The sequence below is a fragment of the Rattus norvegicus genome, chromosome 9, assembly GCF_036323735.1.
Source record: "Rattus norvegicus strain BN/NHsdMcwi chromosome 9, GRCr8, whole genome shotgun sequence".
Lineage (NCBI taxonomy): Eukaryota > Metazoa > Chordata > Mammalia > Rodentia > Muridae > Rattus > Rattus norvegicus.
The window spans coordinates 55779163-55800235 of record NC_086027.1 but is presented as its reverse complement, the minus strand read 5'-3'; the positions used below and the strand labels follow the sequence as shown (position 1 = coordinate 55800235).

Sequence of the window (21073 nt, the reverse complement as noted above, 5' to 3'; positions counted from 1 at the left end):
TTGGCATCATCAGAGCCCGGTTCTACCAGCAAAGCAAATATTGGATATCTAAACACACCAGAAAAGCAAGATCTGGATTTAAAAATCACATTTTGTGATGATGACTGGAGGACTGTGAGAAGGATATAAATAATTCCCTTAAAGAAATTCAGGACAACACAAGTAAACAAGTAGAAGGCCTTAAAGAGGAAACAGAAAAATCCCTGAAAGAATTACAGGAAAACACAACCAAACAGGTGAAGGAATTGAACAAAACCATCCAGGATTTAACAATGGAAATAGAAACAATAAAGAAAGCACAAAGACTTATACCTGGAGATAGAAAACCTAGGGAATAGATCAGGAGTCATAGATGCAAGCATCACCAACAGAATACAAGAGATTGAAAAGAGACTCTTAAGGGCAGAAGATACCATAGAAAACATCTGCACAAACCTCACAGGTAATGTAAAATGCAAAAAGCTCCTAGCCCAAAACATCCAGGACACAATGAGAAGATCAAACGTAAGGATAGTAGGTATAGACAGAGCAAAGACTCCCAAACTAAAGGGCCAGTAAATGTCTTCAACAAAATTATAGAAGAAATCTTCCCTAACCCAAAGAAAGAAATGTCCATAAACATACAAGAAGCCTACAGAACTCCAAATAGATTGGACCAGAAGAGAAATTCCTCCTGTCACAAAATAGTCAAAACACCAAACGCACAAAAAAAAAAAAAAAAAAAAAAAAAAAAGAATATTAAAAGCACTAGGGGAAAAAGGTTAAGAAACATAATATAAAGGCAGACTTATCAGAATTAGAACAGACATCCCACTAGAGACTAGGAAAGTCAGAAGATCATGGGCAGATGACATACAGATCCTAAGAGAACAAAAATACCAGTACAGGCTACTATATCCAGCAAAACTCTCAAATACCAGAAATGGAAAAACCAAATTTACACAATTATCTTCCTACAAATACAGCCCTCCAAAGGATAATAGATGGAAAACTCCAATACCAGGAGGGAAATTACACCTTAGAAAAAAAGCAAGAAAGTAATCTCTTTGCAACAAAATCAAAAGAAGAAAGAAACACAACAGAAATAACAGGGAACAACAGTCACTGTTCCTTAATATCTTGTAACATCAATGGACTCAATTCCGTCGCCCCACCACCACCCACCACCCCCAAAATGACATAGATTAACAGACTGGCTACCTAAAGAGGACCCGGCATTTTGCTGCATACAGGAAACACACCTCAGAGACAAAGACAGACATTACCTCAGAGTAAAAGGTTGGAAAACAAATTTCCAAGCAAATGGTCCGAAGAAACAAGCTAGACTAGCCATTCTAATATCAAATAAAATCACCTTTAAACCAAAAGTCATGAAAAAGTATAAGGAAGGACACTTCATATTCGTCGAAGGAAAAATCTACCAAGCTGAATTCTCAATCCTAAACATCTATGTTCCAAATACAAGGACACCTACATAAGAATAACAATAAGAAACCTTGCTAAAGCTCAAAGCACACACTGCACCTCGCACAATAGTAGTGGGAGATTTCAACACCTGAATCTCATCAATGGAAACAGAAATTAAACAGAGACATGGAGAAAGGAGCCAAATAGATTTAACAGATATTTATTGAACATTTCACCCTAAAACAAAAGAATATACCTTCTTCTCAGCATCTCATGGTACGTTCTCCAAATTAATGATATAATTGGTCACAAAACAGGCCTCAACAGATAAAAGAATATTGAAATAATCCCATGCATCCTATCAGATCACCATGGACTAAGACTGGACTTCAATAACAACAATAATGACAAAAAGCGCACAAAGACATAGAAGTTGAACAACTCTCTACTTATTGATAAATTGGCCAAGAAACAAATAAAGAAAGAAATTAAATACTTTGTAGAATTTAATGAAAATGAAGGTACAACATACCCAAATTTATGGGACACAATGAAAGCAGTGCTAAGAGGAAAACTCACAGCTCTGAGTGCCTCCAAAAAGTAACAGGAAAGAACAAATATTAGCAGCTTGACACCTCACCTAAAAGCTTTAGAACAAAAAGAAGCAAACACACCCAAGAGGAGTAGAAGACAAGAAATAAACTCAGGGCTAAAATTAACCAAGTAGAAAGAAAAAGGACTATACAAAGAATCAACAAAACCAGGAGCTGATTCAATAAGATAGATAAATCCTTAACCAGACTAACCAGAGGTCACAGAGAGTATATCCAAATTAACAAAATCAGAAATGAAAAGGGAGACATAACCACAGAATCTGAAGAAATTAAAAAAGAAAAACCATCAGATCCCAGTACAAAAGACTATATTTAACGAAACTGGAAAATCTGGAGGAAATGGACAATTTTCTAGACAAACACCAGGTACCAAAGTTAAATCAGTAACATATAAACCATCAAACAACCCCATAACCTAAAGAAACAGAAGCAGTTATTAAGCACCTCCAAAAAAAAAAAAAAAAAAAAAAAGCAAGCCCAGGACCGATAGATGCAGTGCAGAATTCTTTTTTTTTTTACTCCCATCTTTAGTAAATTGGGTATTTCTTCCTTACATTTCAAATGTTATTCCCTTTCCCGGTTTCCAGCCAACATCCCCCAACCCCTGCCCTTCCCCTTCTACATGGGTGTTCCCCTTCCCATCCTCCCCCCATTGCTTCGATTCCCCCCAAGAATCCCGGTCACTGGGGGTTCAGTCTTGGCAGGAACAAGGGCAGGAAGGGTGTTCCCCTTCCAATGGTGCTCTTACTAGGCTATTCATTGCTACCTATGAGGTTGGAGCCCAGGGTCAGTCCATGTATAGTCTTTGGGTAGTGGCTTAGTCCCTGGAAGCTCTGGTTGGTTGCCATTGTTGTTTGTATGGGGTCTTGAGCCCCTTCAAGCTCTTCCAGTCCTTTCTGATTCCTTCAACGGGGGTCTTGTTCTCAGTTCCGTGGTTTGCTGCTGGCATTCGCCTATGTATTTGCTGTATTCTGGCTGTGTCTCTCAGGAGAGATCTACATCCAGCTCCTGTCAGCCTGCACTTCTTTGCTTCATCCATCTTATCTAGTTTGGTGACTGTATATGTATGGGCCACATATGGGGCAGGCTCTGAATGGGTGTTCCTTCAGCCTCTGTTTTAACTTTGCCTCCCTATTCCCTCCCAAGGGTATTCCTGGTCCCCTTTTAAAGAAGGAGTGAAACATCTGCATTTTGGTCATCCTTCTTGAGTTTTATGTGTTCTGTGCATCTAGGGTAATTCGAGCCTTTGGGCTAATAACCACTTATAAGTGAGCGCATACCATGTGTGTTTTTCTGTGATTGGGTTACCTCACTCAGGATGATATATTCCAGTTCCATCCATTTGTCTATGAATTTCATAAAGTCACTTGTCTCCCTGCAGTCTAACTTCATGAATTCTTTGTATATTTTGGATATTAGCCCTCTATCAGTTGTAGGATTGGTAAAGATCTTTTCCCAATCTGTTGGTTGCCGTTTTGTCCTAACCACAGTGTCCTTTGCCTTACAGAAGCTTTGCAGTTTTATGAGATCCCATTTGTCGATTCTTGATCTTAGAGCACAAGCCATTGGTGTTTTGTTCAGGAAATTTTCTCCAGTGCCCATGTGTGGGAGCCGAATTGGATTTGGGCCTGGTTGCCTTGTCACTGTGTGGCCTTAGTCTTAGATTGTAGGATCAAAAGCCTCTCCCTGTAATTTAAGGCACAAGAAGTTTGCATTCAGGGAATGTTTCCAGCTGGAACAAGACCCTTCTGGGTCTCCAGTAAGGTTTGACCCCTGCTGAGCCCTGCCCTTGCATGTGGAAGCTTTTTGTTCCCAACTGGGAACAGTTTGGCCAGGTATTACTCACCTGAGTCAGAATTAGGTTGGCCTTCCTGGTTATTTCCCTAATTTATTCAGTAGGCCCTTTGTTACTGAAGTCACAGCCACTGTGCTTGGCAGATATCTGCTAAGTGGTGTTCTTTGGATATATAGTTTGGTCAATAAAGAAACCAGAAGCTCTCTTCCTCTGGCTTGACAGGAATAACCTGTGTGTGTGTGTTTCTTTCATCCCACAGGCTTTCAGTACCATGTCGGTGCAGGCGCCGACACCCATGTGTTCGAGATGCTTCCCCACTTTTTCTTCTATTAGTTTGAGTGTGTCTGGTTTGATGTGGAGGTTCTTGATCCACTTGGACTTTAAGTTTTGTACAGGGTGATAAGCATGGATCGATCTGCATTCTTCTACATGCTGACCTAAAGTTGAACCAGCACCATTTGCTGAAAATGCTATCTTTTTTCCATTGGATGGTTTTGGCTCCTTTGTCAAAAATCAAGTGACCATAGGTGTGTGGGTTCATTTCTGGGTCTTCAATTCTATTCCATTGGTCTATCTGTCTGTCTCTGTACCAATACCATTCAATTTTTTATCACTATTGCTCTGTAATACTGCTTGAGTTCAGGGATAGTGATTCCCCCTGAAGTCCTTTTATTGTTGAGGATAGTTTTAGGTATCCTGTGTTTTTTGTTATTCCAGATGAATTTGCAAATTGTTCTGTCTAACTCTATGAAGAATTGGGTTGGAATTTTGATGGGGATTACATTGAATCTGTAGATCGCTTTTGGTAAAATGGCCATTTTACTATATTAATCCTGCCAATCCATGAGCATGGGAGATCTTTCCATCTTCTGAGGTCTTCTTCAATTTCTTTCTTCAGAGGCTTGAAGTTCTTATTATACGGATCTTTCACTTGCTTGTTAAAGTCACACCAAGGTATTTTATGTCATTTGGGACTATTATGAAAGGTGTTGTTTCCCTAATTTCTTTCTCGGCTTGTTTCTCTTTTGTGTAGAGGAAGGCTACTGATTTATTTGAGTTAATTTTATACCCAGCCACTTTGCTGAAGTTGTTTATCAGGTTTAGTGGTTCTCTGGTGGAACTTTTGGGATCACTTAAATATACTATCACATCATCTGTAAATAGTGATATTTTGACTTCCTCCTTTCCAATATGTAGCCTTTTCACCTCCTTTTGTTGTCTGATTGCTCTGGCTAGGACTTCAAGAACTATGTTGAATAAGTAGGGAGAGAGTGGGCAGCCTTGTCAAGTCCCTGATTTTAGTGGGATTGCTTCAAGTTTCTCTCCATTTAGTTTAATATTAGCTACTGGTTTGCTGTATATGGCTTTTACTATGTTCAGGTATGGGCCTTGAATTCCTGTTCTTTCCAGGACTTTTATCACGAAGGGGTGTTGAATTTTGTCAAATGCTTTCTCAGCATCTAATGAAATGATCATGTGGTTCTGTTCTTTCAGTTTGTTTATATGATGGATCACGTTGATGGTTTTCCGTATATTAAACCATCCCTGCATGCCTGGGATGAAGCCTACTTGATCATGGTGGATGATTGTTTTGATGTGTTCTTAGATTTGGTTTGCTTCATAGAAGACCTAATACTAATACTGTCCAACTATTCTACAAAATAGAAACAGATGGAGCACTACCCAATTCCTTCTATGAAGCCACAATTACTCTTATACCTAAACCACACAAAGACCCAAGAAAGAAAGAGAACTTCAGACCAATTTCCCTTATGAATATCGATGCAAAAATATTCAATAAAATTCTCACAAACTGAATCTAAGAATGCATCAAAAAGTCATCCACCATGATCAAGTAGGCTTTATCCCAGGGATGCAGAGATGGTTTAATATGCAGAAATTCATCAATGTAATCCACTATGTAAATAAACTCAAAAAAACCCCCACAAGATCATTTCATCATTTCACACAATGGAGTACTACTCAGTTATCAAAAACAATGACTTCATGAAATTCACAGGCAAATGGATTGAACTAGAAAATATCATCCTGAGTGAGGTAACCCAATCACAGAAAAACACTCATGGTATGCACTCACTGATAAGTGGATATATGTCCAAAAGTTCAGATTACCCAAGATACATTCCCATAGACCACATAAAGCCCAAGAAGAAGGATGACCAACGTGCAGATGCTTCATTCCTTCTTAGAAGGGGGAACAGAAATATTCATAGGAGGGGACACAGAGGCAAAGTTTGGAGCAGAGACTGAAGGAATAGCCATTCAGAGCCTGCCCCACCTGGGGATCCAGTCTCTATATATATACAACCACCAAAACTATTTAAGACTATGAAGCTAAAAAGTACATGTTGACAGGAACCGAATATAGATTTCTCCTGAGAGACACAACAAGAGCATGACAAATACAAAAGCGAACACTAGCAGCAAACGAGAATAGGACCCCCGTTGGAGAAATTAGAGAAAGGATTGAAAAAGCTGAAGGGGCTTGCAACCCCATAAGAAAAACAACCAGAGTTCCCAGGGACTAAACCACTACCCAAAGACTATACATGGACGGATCCATGGCTCCAACTGCATATGTAGCAGAGGATGGTCTTCTGGGGCACCAATATAAGGAGAAGCCCTTGGTCCTGCTAAGGTTGGACCCCCACTGTAGAGGAATGTCGGGGGAAAGGGTAAGGAGGGGTGGGTTGGGAGGGGACACCCTTATAGAAAAAGGGGAAGGGAATGGGATAGTGGGCTTATGTCCAGGAAACCAGGAAAGGAAATAACATTTGAAATGTAAATAAAAAATACACAATAAGAGAAAAAATTATTTGTAGTAACATTTTCGTGTGTATATTTATGTGGGTGTAGGTAAATGTGCATGTAGATGTCTACAGAAGCTAGAGGTATCAGATCCTTGGATCTTGTGGCACAGGTATTTGTGAATTTTACAATATAGATTCTAGGAACCAAACTTAGGTCATCTGGAAGAGCAGTATATCATTCCAGTCCCATGAATATTTTCTCTTCATAGTATATCTTATCTAGAATGATCTTGATGCATTTATTTTTATCACTTAATTGTACTATAATAAAAATGTTCTCCACAAAACAGGTCCTAGATAAAGTCACAAAAATTACACTTTAAGAGAAAACCCAAGGAACAATAAATCAAGACATATTAAGAGAAAACTCAAAGAACAATAAATCAAGATGCATTGATAATATGGTAAGTTAGAAAGAACATTATTACAGGAAAAGATGTGGGACAGAGAGAATGCTTACAATTTTCAAGAGTCTAAAGAAAGTCACTGAACCAGATACATGAAGCAGAACATTCTATCAAAAGCAAACTACAAATCAGCCACTCTCACTTAGAAATGAGACTGTATGCTTGAGGAATGAATCAAAGCAAGAAAAAATAGTGTCAGAAAGTTGGATAACCTACAAGAGAGCTCAGTAAGCCAAATCAAGCCACTGACTGAGCAAGCTTCCTGTAAGCAAAGCTATGTTGATTGTAGCTGTTTTTGTATATTAGCATAGGAGCTCCACAGGTCAGAAAAATCTATGGTCTTTAAGATCTACAACTATTTTTAGCTATAAAATTTGCTAGTGATTGTAGACACCTTCTCAGGATGGAGAAAGGCTTACTTGCTCCAATAGTTATTACGAAACTTGACTGTCTTCAGAAAATAATCCCTAGGACTGAACTGGTCCTGGCTTTACTGTCTGACAAAGTGTCTCAAAATGTGGCAAAGCCTTACATATTACTTGGAAATTACACTGTGTGTATGGGCCACAGAGCTTGTGTCAGGTAGAAAGGATGAAGAGAATTCCTAAAGAGACTGACCAAATTTTTCCTGGAAACTGGTTAAAAATTGTGTTAAGCTCCTACTTTTGGCCCTGCTCAGTGTCAGAAAGACCACTTCCCCTCCTCCCCAAACTCTAAAATAGTCCCCAGGCAGAAATGTCTAATCACTCTCTTTTCCAACCCTTGCAGGCTTTGCAGGAGGCTCGACAGGCCATCGACTGGACTATGAAGGAAATTCTGCCATCCTCCACCTCTGACCCCATCCACCAGTTCCAGCCAAGAGACTTGATTTGCATAAAGAGGATCCCTCCCTGTTTCCTGTAACCTCTATGAAAGGGACTCTACCCAGTCATTCTTGCCATCTTGACTGCTGTCAAAGTAGCTGGTGTTATCCTTTGGGGGGAAAAGTCCTCCATTTTCTCACTATGATGCAATATTATCAGATGAGAATGGATATAAAACAGTTACCTGGTACTTCCCAGCTTAAAGAGAACCCATAACATGTTAACTGGGGGTTGACTGAAAATGAATTTTCCCTGGGCTACTGGGCCTACTGTTTTCATAAGGTCCCTATATGATCCATAAAGCATGACAAAGTTTGTCAGAAGCACAGGAGACCAAGAAAGTGACAGTATAAGATTAGTGATCATGGGCCACTGAGATGGCCCAGTGAGCAAAGGTGATTGCCACCAAACACCAGAATTCACATGGAAGGAGAAAATTGAATCCTCCAAGTTGTCTCTTACCTATAAACAAACACACAATACATAAATGCTAAAACAAAAGGGGAAAAGATTAATTATTATGAATCTAAAATGGTACTGGGTATCATGGATATATGTTCTATCTTTTGCACACTGAGATGAAAACACACATGGTTTTAACATATCTGGTTAATCCAACATGTATATTTAAGCAGGAAAGCAGCAGAAGTCAAATAGAACCCAAGACAAGGATGATAACATTGTACCATGTAGTTTACAGAAAATATCATCCTGAGTGAGGTAACCCAATCACCAAAAACTCACATGGTATGCACTCACTGATAAATGGATATTAGTCCAAAAGCTCAGATTACCCAAAACATAATACACAGACCACATGAAGCTCAAGAAGAAGGACGACCAAAGTGTAGATGCTTCAGTCCTTCTTAGAAGGGGAAACAAAAATATTCATAGGAGGAGATATGGAGACAAAGTGTGGAGCAAAGACAGAAGGAATGGTCATTCAGAGACTGCACCAACTGGGGATCCAGCCCCTGTACATACAGCCACCAAACCCAGACACTATTGCTGATGTCAAGACGTGCATGCTGACAGGAGCCTGATATAGGTGTCTCCTGAGAGGCTCTTTCAGAGTATGACAAATAAATACGGAAGCAGATGCTCGCAGCCAACCATTGAATAGGATCCCCAATGGAGGAGTCAGAGAAAGGATTGACAGAGCTGAAAGGGTTTGCAACCTCCTAAGAAAAACATCAGCCAACCAGAGCTCCCAGGGACTAAACCATCATCCCAAGAGTACATATGAGGGATCCATGGCTCCAGCTCCATATGTAGCAGAGGATGGCCTTGTTGGGCATCAATGTGAGACGCCCTTGGTCCTGCCAAGGCTCAATGCTCCAGTGTAGGGGAATGTCAGTGGGGGGAGGTGGGAAGAGGTGGGTGGGGGAGGACCCTTCTAGAAGCAGGGGAAGGGGGAGTAGGTTAGGGGGTTTATGGATGGGAAAATGGGAAAGGAGATAACATTTGAAATATAAATAAAAATATCCAATAAAATATATTACATTTATTTACTTGTTAGCAAAAGTTTTGCTATAAAGGATTTTGACTCTAGGTGGCTCTACACTTGGAAACATGCAGTGAAAAGTCTGGCATCACTAAATGTCTTCTAGAAAAGTTTATACCTGATGGTTTATTTCTCTTTGTTAAGCAGATTAGCTTCCAGAAGAATTTCTAAGTGATAAAAGTATTATATTACACTGTTGCAAGACATAGAATATATCAAGACATAAGTAGACATCTGCAAAAAACCAAATACTGCTGGGGTAGAAAAAACCCCCAAGAAAAGATCCAAGATTCAATCAATTTCCATTAGCCCAAATAAAAAAGCCAGATGTGAGAGATTATTTCTGATGAGTTTTACTATTAGAAAAATTCACAGTATTGGAGCAAATTTAAATATTAGGATAAATAAGTAGAAAATGTATTTGACTAGAGGATCATTAAAGCAGAAATTACATGGCCCTATTAATTAGTTCAGAGAAATTAAACATGGAAAACCTACAGGGAGCTTAGAGACTGCTGTGTCACATGCTCACTCTACCCCCAGCTATCCCACTGACGGTAAGTCTTCAGAATGTCTCAATTATTTTAAATGGAGACTACTAGCCACTTAGCTTCAAAGAAGGAAAACAGAATAGGACACGTCTACAAATAGAAGTGAAAAGAAACTAAAAATCTGAAGTCACTAGGGAATAGAAATGAACAAATCCTTAAAAGAAAATCATTTTAATAATAACTACAGAGTACATTTGGGAAGACAGAGTGTTTTTTTTTTTAAATTGGATATTTTCTTTACTTATATTTCAAATGTTATCCCCTTTCCTGATTTCCCCTCCCCCCTTCCCCTGCCTCTATTGAGGGGGCTCTCCTACCCACCCACCCACCCACTCCTTCCTATATCCTTTTAAACTATTTATGGATGTTGATTTTAAGATCACCTAATTCATTTAACTCACCACCTTGAACTATGTATTCTAGGAAGATGCTTCCCATTCTCTTAGAGACAACTGCTGCTATACAAGGGAGGTGGAATGGAGGTGAGGCGTGAATAACACACTTTAAATACATGGAACGCACTACGCAGGAGTTGGGGGGCATTTAAGTTCTCTAGCAGGTAACAGAGGACTGTAGGGACTCTTATTAGAGTAGACAAATACCTGAACTCAGGAATCAATGATAAATCATATCTCTATCTACATATGCCTTCCTATAATATACGTACTCCCAAATTTCCACGTTGCTAATGCCTCCCCTCCAACACTCCTGAACTGTTACTTACTAAAATCCATATTCCATCTCTGCTACCCTAGTCCCTACTGTGGGTGGGTCAGGTGGGGCCGCCCTTCCCTAGCTCTTACATGGTTGAATGTTTTCAATTCTCTAGCTCTCAAGCCTGATTCTCCTGCTTCCTGGCCTTGCCATTTTGGCTCTGCCTTCTCCTCTCTCTGCTGTGTTCCTCACCAGGAACCTCAAGACCTGCCTCTGTCTCCCTTCCCTACCGCTGGCTGCTGACAACTTTATTTACCAATTTGAGCCAACTGGAGGCAGGGACCCACATTGTCTTACTGTAGAGGAGTGAATTCTTGTGTTATTTGGGAACCCAACTAGCATGATATAAGCAATAAACTAAATCCACAACATACCTGGGTTAAAGAAACTGTTAACTCTAAAATAAAGTTTCCTGACATAAAATATCCAGGAAATCTGAGACACAAGAAAAGACCAAACCTAAGAATAATAGGAATAGTAGAAGGAAAGGACCCTAAATCAATGGCCCAGAAAATATTTTCAAGAAAATCATAGAAGAAAATTTCCCTAAGATACATGACACACACAAAACTCTAAACAGATTGGACCAGAAAAGACAGTCCCCTTGTCACATATTGATCCAAACACTAAACATACAGAACAAAGGAAGTATATTAATAGTTGCAGGGAAAAAGGCCAAGTAACATATAAAGGCAGACCTATCAGAATTACACCTGATTTCTCAACAGAAACTCTAAAACCCAGAAGGACCTCAACAGATAACCCACAGACTCAGGTCAGACTACTACACCAAGCAAAACTTTCAATAACCATAGATGGAGGAAACAATATATTCCACAGCAAAGTCAAATATAAACAATATCTATCTATAAATCCAGCTCTGCAGAAGACACTAGAAAGAAAACTCCCACTCAAAAAGGTTAACTGCACCCATGAAAACACAGGAAATAAATACTAGCAAAGTCAGAAGGGAAACACACACACACACACACACACACACACACACACACACACACACACACCACCACCATCCCTGATTTCAATCTCAAGAGTTATAGTAATAAAAACCAAAGAGTATTGTCATAAAAGACATGTTGATCAAATGGCATTGAATCATAGATCTAGATGTAATTCCACATACTTACATATGTATGTATGGATATCTGATCTTTTATAAAGAAGCCAGAAACACAGACTGGGCAAAAGCAAGCATCTTCAACATGCTGGGAACAAGCAAAAAGAACTTATTCCAAGTACTACCATTTCCTTTTCAGATTCCATTCTACCACTGGGAGAAACTAAGTTCAAAGTCCCAGGCCCTAGGGGAGCTGACATCTTCCCAATAGCTGAACAGTTTCTATTGTAAGGAAACAGTTATCTGAGTCCAGACATCTCAAAGACAACTTCTCTATCTTCCTTGCTGGCAGAGTCAAACTAAGCTCATGTTCCTAGGCCCAGCAACCTACTCCTATTCTGACTGAAACTCCGTTGTTCAATCCTTCAAGTCAAAATAGAATTGGACAATGCTACAGTCTACCCTTCTCCCCCTTGATTTACGGTATATCCTTTAAATATCCTATATGATGTGCCTTGAAGGTCACAGCTCAGCTCCCTTGTCTTTATCTTGATGGATCAGTAGCAGCTTGACTAGAATAAAGTTTTGTCATCTCTATTTGGCCTAGTGTTTGAGATGTCTTCATGTAGAAGAATGCAAGTAGATCCATATCTATCACACTGTACAAAACTTAAGTTCACGTGGATCAAAGACATCAAAACCAAACCAAAGCCACTGACCCTGATAGAAGAGAATATAGGGACTAGCCTTAAACACACTGGCACAGCAAACAACTTCCTGAACAGAACACCAATAACATGGCACTAAGATCAACAATTAATAAATGAGATCTTATGAAGTTGAAAAGCTTCTGCAAGTCGAAAGACACCATCAATAAGACAAAAATGACAGCCTATAGAATGTGAAAAGACTTTCATTGCTTGAACATGTGGCACAGGGCTTATTTCCAAAATATATAAAGAACTCAAGAAACTAGGTATCAACAAACCAAAAAATCCAATTAAAAAATGGGAGACAGATTGAAATAGAAAATTCTCAATAACAGAATCTCAAATGGCTGAGAAACACTTAGAGAAATGTTCAACATTTCTACTTAGAGACCCAGCTATACCACTCTTGGGCATATCCCCAAAAGACTCTCCGTCCTACCACAAGGACACTGGCTCAACTGTGATCACAGCGGCTCTATTCATGATAGTCAGAAACTGGAAACAAGTTAGATGTCTCTGAATTGAAGGATAGATTTTTTTTTTAAATGTGGTACATAATGGACTATCACTCAGCTGTTAGAAAAAATGACGTCATGAAACTTGCAGGGAAATGGTTGGACCTAGGAAACACCAAGTCTACAGTAAGGTGACCCAGACTCAGAAAAACCAGCATGGTATGTGCTCACACATAAGTGGACATTACCTATTTAAGTAAATGGCAATCATTCTACAGTCTGCAGGCCCAGAGAGGCCAGGTAAAAAGGAAGAATCTAGGGAGACACATGGATCTCCTTGGAAAGGGAAAACAGAATAGATTTGTGGATGTACTGAAGGCAGGTAGGAATAGGAACAGAGGGATCAGATAGGGGAAGGAGAGATGGAGTGTGAGAAAACCTGGAATGGGTGAGCATTTAGGAGGCAAGGTAGAAACCTAATGCAGTGGAAACTTCCTGGAGCCTCTGACGGTGACCCTAGTGAGGACTCTTAGTAATGGAGAATATGGAGCCTGAACTGGCCATCTTCTGTAACCAGTGCAGGCTCCCAATGGTGGGACTGGGTCAGCAACCCAGTTACAAAATCTATGATCTACTATCTGTCCTGACTGCAAAGTGTGCTTAGGGCAATGCTGGCTCCGAGCTTGTGGGATGTGGCCAAGCAATGGCTTGGGTAAAGAGGCCCAAGAAATGAGAGGGAGACCGTGCCAGACAATGCCTGGAGGACCAGGAACTGGAAGCAGGTTGGCCTAGGATCACACCTAACAGAACAGACAACAACAACAACCACAACCTCCACAACAACAACATCAACGAAGAAGAAAAATAAAAAAGAAATAATATTCTGCTATACTCATTGATTGGTACCTAGCCCCCGACCCTGAGTAGTTCTAAGTAGAAATAATGAATGTGACATATTTCAAACCACAAATTATTTGTGTTCATATGCAATAATCAGTAATTACAAAGTTATCAGACTAAAATAGCCTTTTTTACTAATCTATATGCAAAACTACATAGAACGGCAACGCAGGAACTTAGTCCTTTTAACTAAACCTAAAACTGTAGTGCTCCGCCCAAAAAGGGCTCTAGCGATTCTCCAGATAATATTTACTTTAAATAAACTCGCTGAATCCACTCTGGCGATCTCATTATTCAATATGCTTTCAAGGAACGTGGTGATGAAAGAAGAAAAATACTTCTTTCTAACATAACCATACTGGCAAGAGCATCAACATTATCAGTATTCAGAGAATGTCTTGGCAGGTTAAACCTTCATAAAAAGAGGGAACACCAGCTAATCCAAGTCATCAAAGTAGCAAGGGTACTTCTCAGATTATGTGCAATGTGATTGTTTGCTTCTAATTCAAAAACAGCACACTCATCAGTATCATACTTAGGTTTTAGACAAAAAAAAATCTTCACAGAAACAGCAATGAAAGTGAGCGTGTTTAAAAGATGAGCTGAGAGCAAGGCTTAGTGTACAGATTTAGTTAAAACGTCAATGCCGGTTGGGGATTTAGCTCAGTGGTAGAGCGCTTGCCTAGGAAGCGCAAGGCCCTGGGTTCGGTCCCCAGCTCTGAAAAAAAGAACCAAAAAAAAAAAAAAAAAAACATCAATGCCATGTGGAAGGCTTAACAATGTATCTTAACATTTTTTGAAGCACAATAGTATTGTTTATAAAAAGAAGCGCAGCTATATCAGTGATTAACACAAGTCTGAAGGCACAAAGCTTCTCCCGCTTAGTTCATGACTGGTTATAACAGCTAGCAATTTTACTATTAGATTTGGTAGAACATTCTCGACACACAGGCTAGGATCTGAACTATCACTGAAATGGCTGAAGGCCATAGAGGGACTGGAATTTGCTTCAGTGCAGTACCCTCCCCCCCCCTTAATAAAATATAACACATCACAAAAATACTGCTTTCCATTCTCAGAAAAAAAATGTGTATTCAGATAATCCAATATTGGTTAAGAAAATTACATAAACCTGAAAACTCAGAAGACATATATCCAGTTCTAAATGAGCAAGAACTCTTCATGATCAAATTCATTTGTTATTCTCAGTTTTACTTTCATCTTTTTATCTCCTCTACTTTCTTTTTAAATGATTATCTTTACTTGTATTCATGCTTTTTTATGAATGTGTAATTTTATTTCTCTTCATTTCTTATTTTTTAAATCAGTCTCCCCTTATTGATTATGTTTCTTTTGACCCTGGTCTTTTCTTAATTGGAGACATTTAATTTCTAATTACTAGATGTCCTCTGAACACAGAGGTCACAGGGTTATTTTAGAGGATGAGCCTCTGTCCATCAACAACCTGAGGCGGCTCAGCACAGCAGAGCTGGAAGTGTCTCAAGGGATCATCTGGTAGAGCGCTCTGCCAGCAGGAACAGGTGGCTGATACTTCTTAATTTTTTTCTTTTTTAAGATGACTAAACTTTTGATCATAAACATTTCATGTGGCATGAAAATAAAGATTATTCTGACGAGTTAGTAAAAACTGAAGTAAGACTGAGGCAAATATATTTAGGAATATATATGTATACATATACACACACACATATATATATATATAACAATTAATGAAAAAGAGGTGAAGCCATACAAAGACAGAAAGGAGGGGTATAAGGAGGGATTTGCATGGAGCAGAAGGAAGAAACAAAATTATATTGCATTATAGTATGTATTATGCTATACTAAAATATAATAAAAGAAATAATTTGTTAACATTATGGTTGAACACAGTCACTCACTAAAACATATGAAAGAATTCCTTTGTTCACATGAACTTGAGCTTTGTATAAGGAGATGAGAATAGATCAATTTGCATTCTTTTTTTTTTCTTTTTTTCCGGAGCTGGGGACAGAACTCAGGGCCTTGCGCATGCTAGGCAAGCGCTCTACCACTGAGCTAAATCCCCAACCCCTTCAATTTGCATTCTTATACATGCTGACTGACAGTGGAACCAGCACTAGCTATTGAAAATGCTGCCTCTTTTCCACTGGATGATTTTGCTTTCTTTCTCAAAGACCAAATGGCCATACATAGGTGTGGGGGATTATTTCCGGGTCTTTGAATCTATTCAATTGATCTACCTGCCTGTCTCTATACCAATACGATTCGGTTTTTATCACTATTGCTCTCTAGTACAGCTTGAAATTTCCCCAGAAGTTCTTTAATTGTTGAGAATGGTTTTGCTATACTGGTTTCTTTGTTACTCCAGATGAATTTGAGAATTGCTCTTTCTAACTCTATAAAGAATTGAGTTGGAATTTTGATGGGGACTGCATTGAATCTGTAGATTGCCTTTGGTAAGATGGCCATTTTTATTATGTTAATTCAGCTGATCCAAGAGCATGGGAGATCTTTACATCTCCTGAGATCTTCAATTTTTTTCCTTCACAGATTTGAAGTTCTTGTCATACAGATCTTTCTCTTGCTCAGTTAGAGTCACTGAGATATTTTATGTTATATGGTTAGAGTCAAACTTTTATATCCTTTGTGACTATTGTGAAGGGTATTGTTTTCCTAATTTCTTTCTCAGCTTGTTTATCTTTTGAGTAGAGGAAGGCTACTGATCTGTTTCAGTTAATTTTATAACCAGCCACTTTGCTGAAGTTGATAATCAGCTGTAGGAATTCTCTGGTGAGATTTTTGCGGTCGCTTATGTATACTATCATATCATCTGCAAATAGTGATATCTTGACTTCTTCCTTTCCAATTTGTATCCCTTTGATCTACTTTTGTTGCCTAATTGCTCTGGCTAGGAACTTAAAGCCAGATAAGTTGAATCTAATACAAGAGAAAGAGGGGGAAGAACCTCAAACACACTGGCTCATGTTCTAAGATCAACAATTGACAAATGGGACCTCATAAAACTGAAAAGCTTCTGTAAGGCAAAGGATATTATCAATAGGACAAAACAGCAACCCACATATTGGGAAAAGATCTTTACCAACTGTACATCCAATAGAGGGCTAATATCCACAATACACAAACTCAATTAGTTAGACTCCAAAGAACCAAATAATCCTATTTAAAAATGGAGTTAAACAAAGAATTCTCAACTGAGGAATCAGAAATGGCTGAGAAGCACTTAAAGAAATGTTTAACAACACCCTTAGTCATCAGGGAAATGCAAATCAAAACAACCCTGAGATTCCACCTCACACAATTCAGAAAGGCTAAGATCAAAAACTCAGGTGACAGCAGATGCTAGCAAAGGGGTAGAGAAAGAGGAACACTGCTGATGGGACTGAAAGCTGGTAAAACCACTTTGGAAATCAATCTGGTGGCTCCTCAGAAAGTTGGAAATAGTACTACCTGAGGACCCAGCTATACCACTCCTGGGCATATACTCAAAAGATGCTCCAACATATAATAAGGACACATGCTCCACTATGTTCATAGCAGCCTTATATATAATAGCCAGAAGCTGGAAACAACCCAGATGCCCCTTAACAGAAGAAAGGATATAGAAAATGTGGTCCACTTACACAATGAAATACTACTCAGCTAATAAAAGCAAAGACTTCATGAAATTTGTAGGTGGATGGAACCGGAAAATATCATTCTGAGTAAGGTAACCCAGACACCAAAGAACACACATGGTATATACTCACTGATACTCAGAATATCCATGGTATAACCCACAAACTATATGGAGCTTAAGAAGAAGGAAGGCCTAAGTATGGATGCTTTAATCCTACATAGAAGGGGAAACAAAATAATGACAGGAGGTAGAGGGAGGGAGGAATCTGGGAGATCTGAGAGAAGAGAGGGAGGGAAAAAGGGGGGCGGAACAGGTATGGACAGGAGAGAAGCACAGAGGGTCAAGAAATTGAATATAAGCATGTAGCAGTGGGGGATGAGGACCTGGATGTAGCTAATAAAAAGTCCCGGACTCCAGAGAAGCAAGAGGCTCCCAGGACCCAGTGGTGATGACTTCAGCCTAAATGCCTAACAAAGAGGGAGTACAAGCTGTAGATACTACCACCTCCAGTAGAAAAGCGTGGTCTCCAGTTGAGGGATGCGGTCACCTACACATCTCAAAATTTTTAGCCCAATGATGTTCCTGTCCAAAGGAAAGACAGGAACAAAAAAACAGAACAGAGAATGAAGGAAAGTCCTTCCAGAGAGTGCCCCACCTAGGGATCTATTTCATCTGAAGACACCAAAAGCACCAACCAAAGAGTATACATGGAGGGAACCATGATTCCAGATACTTATGTAGCACAGGATGGCCTTATCTGACATCAATGGGAGGAGAGGCTTGGTGGCCCAGCATAAAGGGATGCTAGAAGGGTGAGGTGGGAGTGGGTGAGTGGGTAGAACACTCTCATAGAGGGAAAGGGGAGGGGGTAGAGACAGAACGGGATGGGGGTGTGAGGAGGGGTAACTGGGAAGGGAGATATCATTTGAAATGTAAACGAATAAAATGATTAATAAAAGTTGATATGTAATTATAGAATACATTTGCATACCTAATAAAAAAGAATTCCTTTGTCACTCTGAGCTTTCAGTTCCTCATAAACATTCAGGTAATACTGTTTCCTTCAGTTACTGCAAGTATTCTAATACTTGCAGTATGGAGAGGAACAACACAGGGTAAAGTGGGAAGAGACCTCAGTCAACTGAAGAATCTATACTCCAGGGTAAACCAGTTTCCAATCCCATTTCAACCGTTTACCTGCTGTGGAACTCTAAGCCACACATTAACTTTCTCTGAGTTCAGTTCAGAGGACAAAGTGGTACATTGCCGGTTCCTCTGCATGTTCTGTGAGGACAACAGCAGACCAAAGCACCTGGCATCCATGGATCCTCGCTGAAGGTTAATTCCCCGTTTCCCATCTACTGCTGAATGAATCTGCTCTCCTTCCACTGACTATTTCAACGTGGTTTTGTGGAATCAAGGAAACATGAGTTCAGAAAAGGTATAAACCTTTGTTTCCCCCAAGATTCATTACAAAAGAATGAGCTAGAGTGGCCTTTAGAAATCTTAAGCAACTCTGGGTCTCAAATGGGGAAAAGCGCAGCCCATATTCATCGGCCTGAGGACACGCCAGAGCTGTTCCTGGAAGAGAGTGTCTAGGAAGAGCTGATGGCAGGTATTATAAAGTGTAAGGTCCTAGTAGACTTCCCATAGCTCTTCCGGGAAGAGCTGACGGCAGGTATTATAAAGTGTAAGGTCCTAGTAGACTTCCCATAGCTCTTCCGGGAAGAGCTGACGGCAGGTATTATAAAGTGTAAGGTCCTAGTAGACTTCCCATAGCTCTTCAGTGCTCCTAAAGAAAAAGGAACGTGGACCAAAGACTTTAGGGAAGAAAGCTGTATACTGTCCTGAGTTGGTTAAAAGAAATAGCATTCACTTAAGCTATTTTCCATAGTCAGAGGAGTTGGAAAAGCCAAGATTAAGGTATTAACAGGCTTGCCTTCTGATAAAAACCAAGTCCTGGTTTCTTTTCCTCATCCTCTGGTGGCAGAAGACAGAAGCAACTCTTCTGGGTCCCTTCACATAGCCGATTTACAAGGGCTCCTCATGGCCTAATCACCTACCCAGGGCCAGCTTCCTACGTCTTCACACTGGGGTCAAACTTTCCACAGATGAAGGACAGTTGTGGAATATGGCAAATGCCCACTCCATGGCACACATTAATACAGGATATACCATCTCTTCATTATATTACCACAAAGATTTCTTACAAAATATAGTAATGCTCACCTTATTATGTACAAAAGTAATCCTTAGGTCAGGTTTCAGGACAGCGTAGCTTATGAGAAGATCCTGTACATTTTTTAGTTCATCTTTACACTTTTTTGGGGTTGAATAAAATTGTCTCCTTACAGGAAGATTCTTAAACAACTTTAGAACCGTTACAGTTGTACCTGTTGGCAGATAAAAGCATTTAAGATATAGAAGAAACTACAAATCTCTAAATTCACATATAATCGGTAAACAACCCTTTCTATCATAAAGCCCAATCTTCCTCCAAGTGCAGAGGTCCAAAGAAGGATCATCTCTATAAACTATTCTAATGCCCTACTAGACTCCTCTTCTACTCATGATCCACTGAGGAAACAAGAGTAATTTTATTTTAATGGTGTAGAGAAACACAAGCTCACTAGAGTGCAATCTTAAGAAATCTGTGGAATATCAAACCACGTGAGATGTTGACTAGTCTACATTTAGAGTATATATATATATACTCTACATTTATATATATACTCTAAATATATATATATATATATATATATACTCTAAATATAATATACTCTAAATATAGAGGTGACAGAGGACTACACAGTGTATGCAATAACCTTAGGCATGTCACGCCACTTTAAAGGTTTTCCCGGTCAGTCTCTTTCTGATGTTGATCTGTTAAAAATTTCTTCTGCAAGGTAAGACTGGTCCTTAATCCTTAATTTTGACTTTTCATAAAGCTCTAACTACCAACGGGGTGTTTGGGTTCTTTATGGTAGCACAGCAACACTGCATCCGGCTGCATACTGTATTCCTTACAGCACTGTAGCAAATGTACTGTTAGTGCATAAACAGAGCAAGGGCACTGTTACTGCAATTTCCAGGCAGAGCCTTATTTCTGGCTGACACTGGTGCCGTGCTTCTTCATCTGCTGAGCTGTCCCTAGAATCACATGCTCCGGTTACAGAATTTTAGATCCAAACTCTCCCATTCTCTGCTCTCCTCTAACCGTACAGCCACTTTTGCATGGTCAAATACACGGTCAATATGGATCTTATGCAACAGTGCTGGTTTCCTGTATTCACTTGGTTTTTGTTGCAAAAAACAAAAGCAAAAAGAAAACAAAAAACCAAGGGGCTGGAGAAATGGCTCAGCAGTTAGGAGCAATTGTTGCTCTTGCAGTGGACCCAGATTTGATCCGCATGCCTACAAGCTGTCTGTGACTCTAGTTCTAGGAGATCTGACCCCCTCTGATACCCTTTTCTTACCCCCTCCATACTAGGCGCACGTGTGGTACACTTACATACATGTAAACCAAACACTTAGTGCACATAAAATAAATACATCTGAAGTTAAGCAACAACCCTGCGTCTGGGTAACTTAAATGAGGAGATTAATT

General features: G+C 39.6%; 1 protein-coding gene across 7 annotated transcripts in view; it reads right to left on the bottom strand.

The window, feature by feature from the left end:
- Pms1 (PMS1 homolog 1, mismatch repair system component) overlaps positions 1–21073 on the bottom strand; it is a 110833-nt gene that overhangs the window by 31990 nt on the left and 57770 nt on the right. For all 7 annotated transcript variants that reach the window (XR_010054623.1, XM_039084041.1, XM_039084044.2 and 4 more), the window contains 1 exon segment: positions 19696–19859. Coding sequence is in view for 6 of the 7 variants with exons in the window: in XM_039084041.1 (XP_038939969.1) it covers positions 19696–19859 (164 nt within the window). In the remaining variant the exon portion in view is untranslated.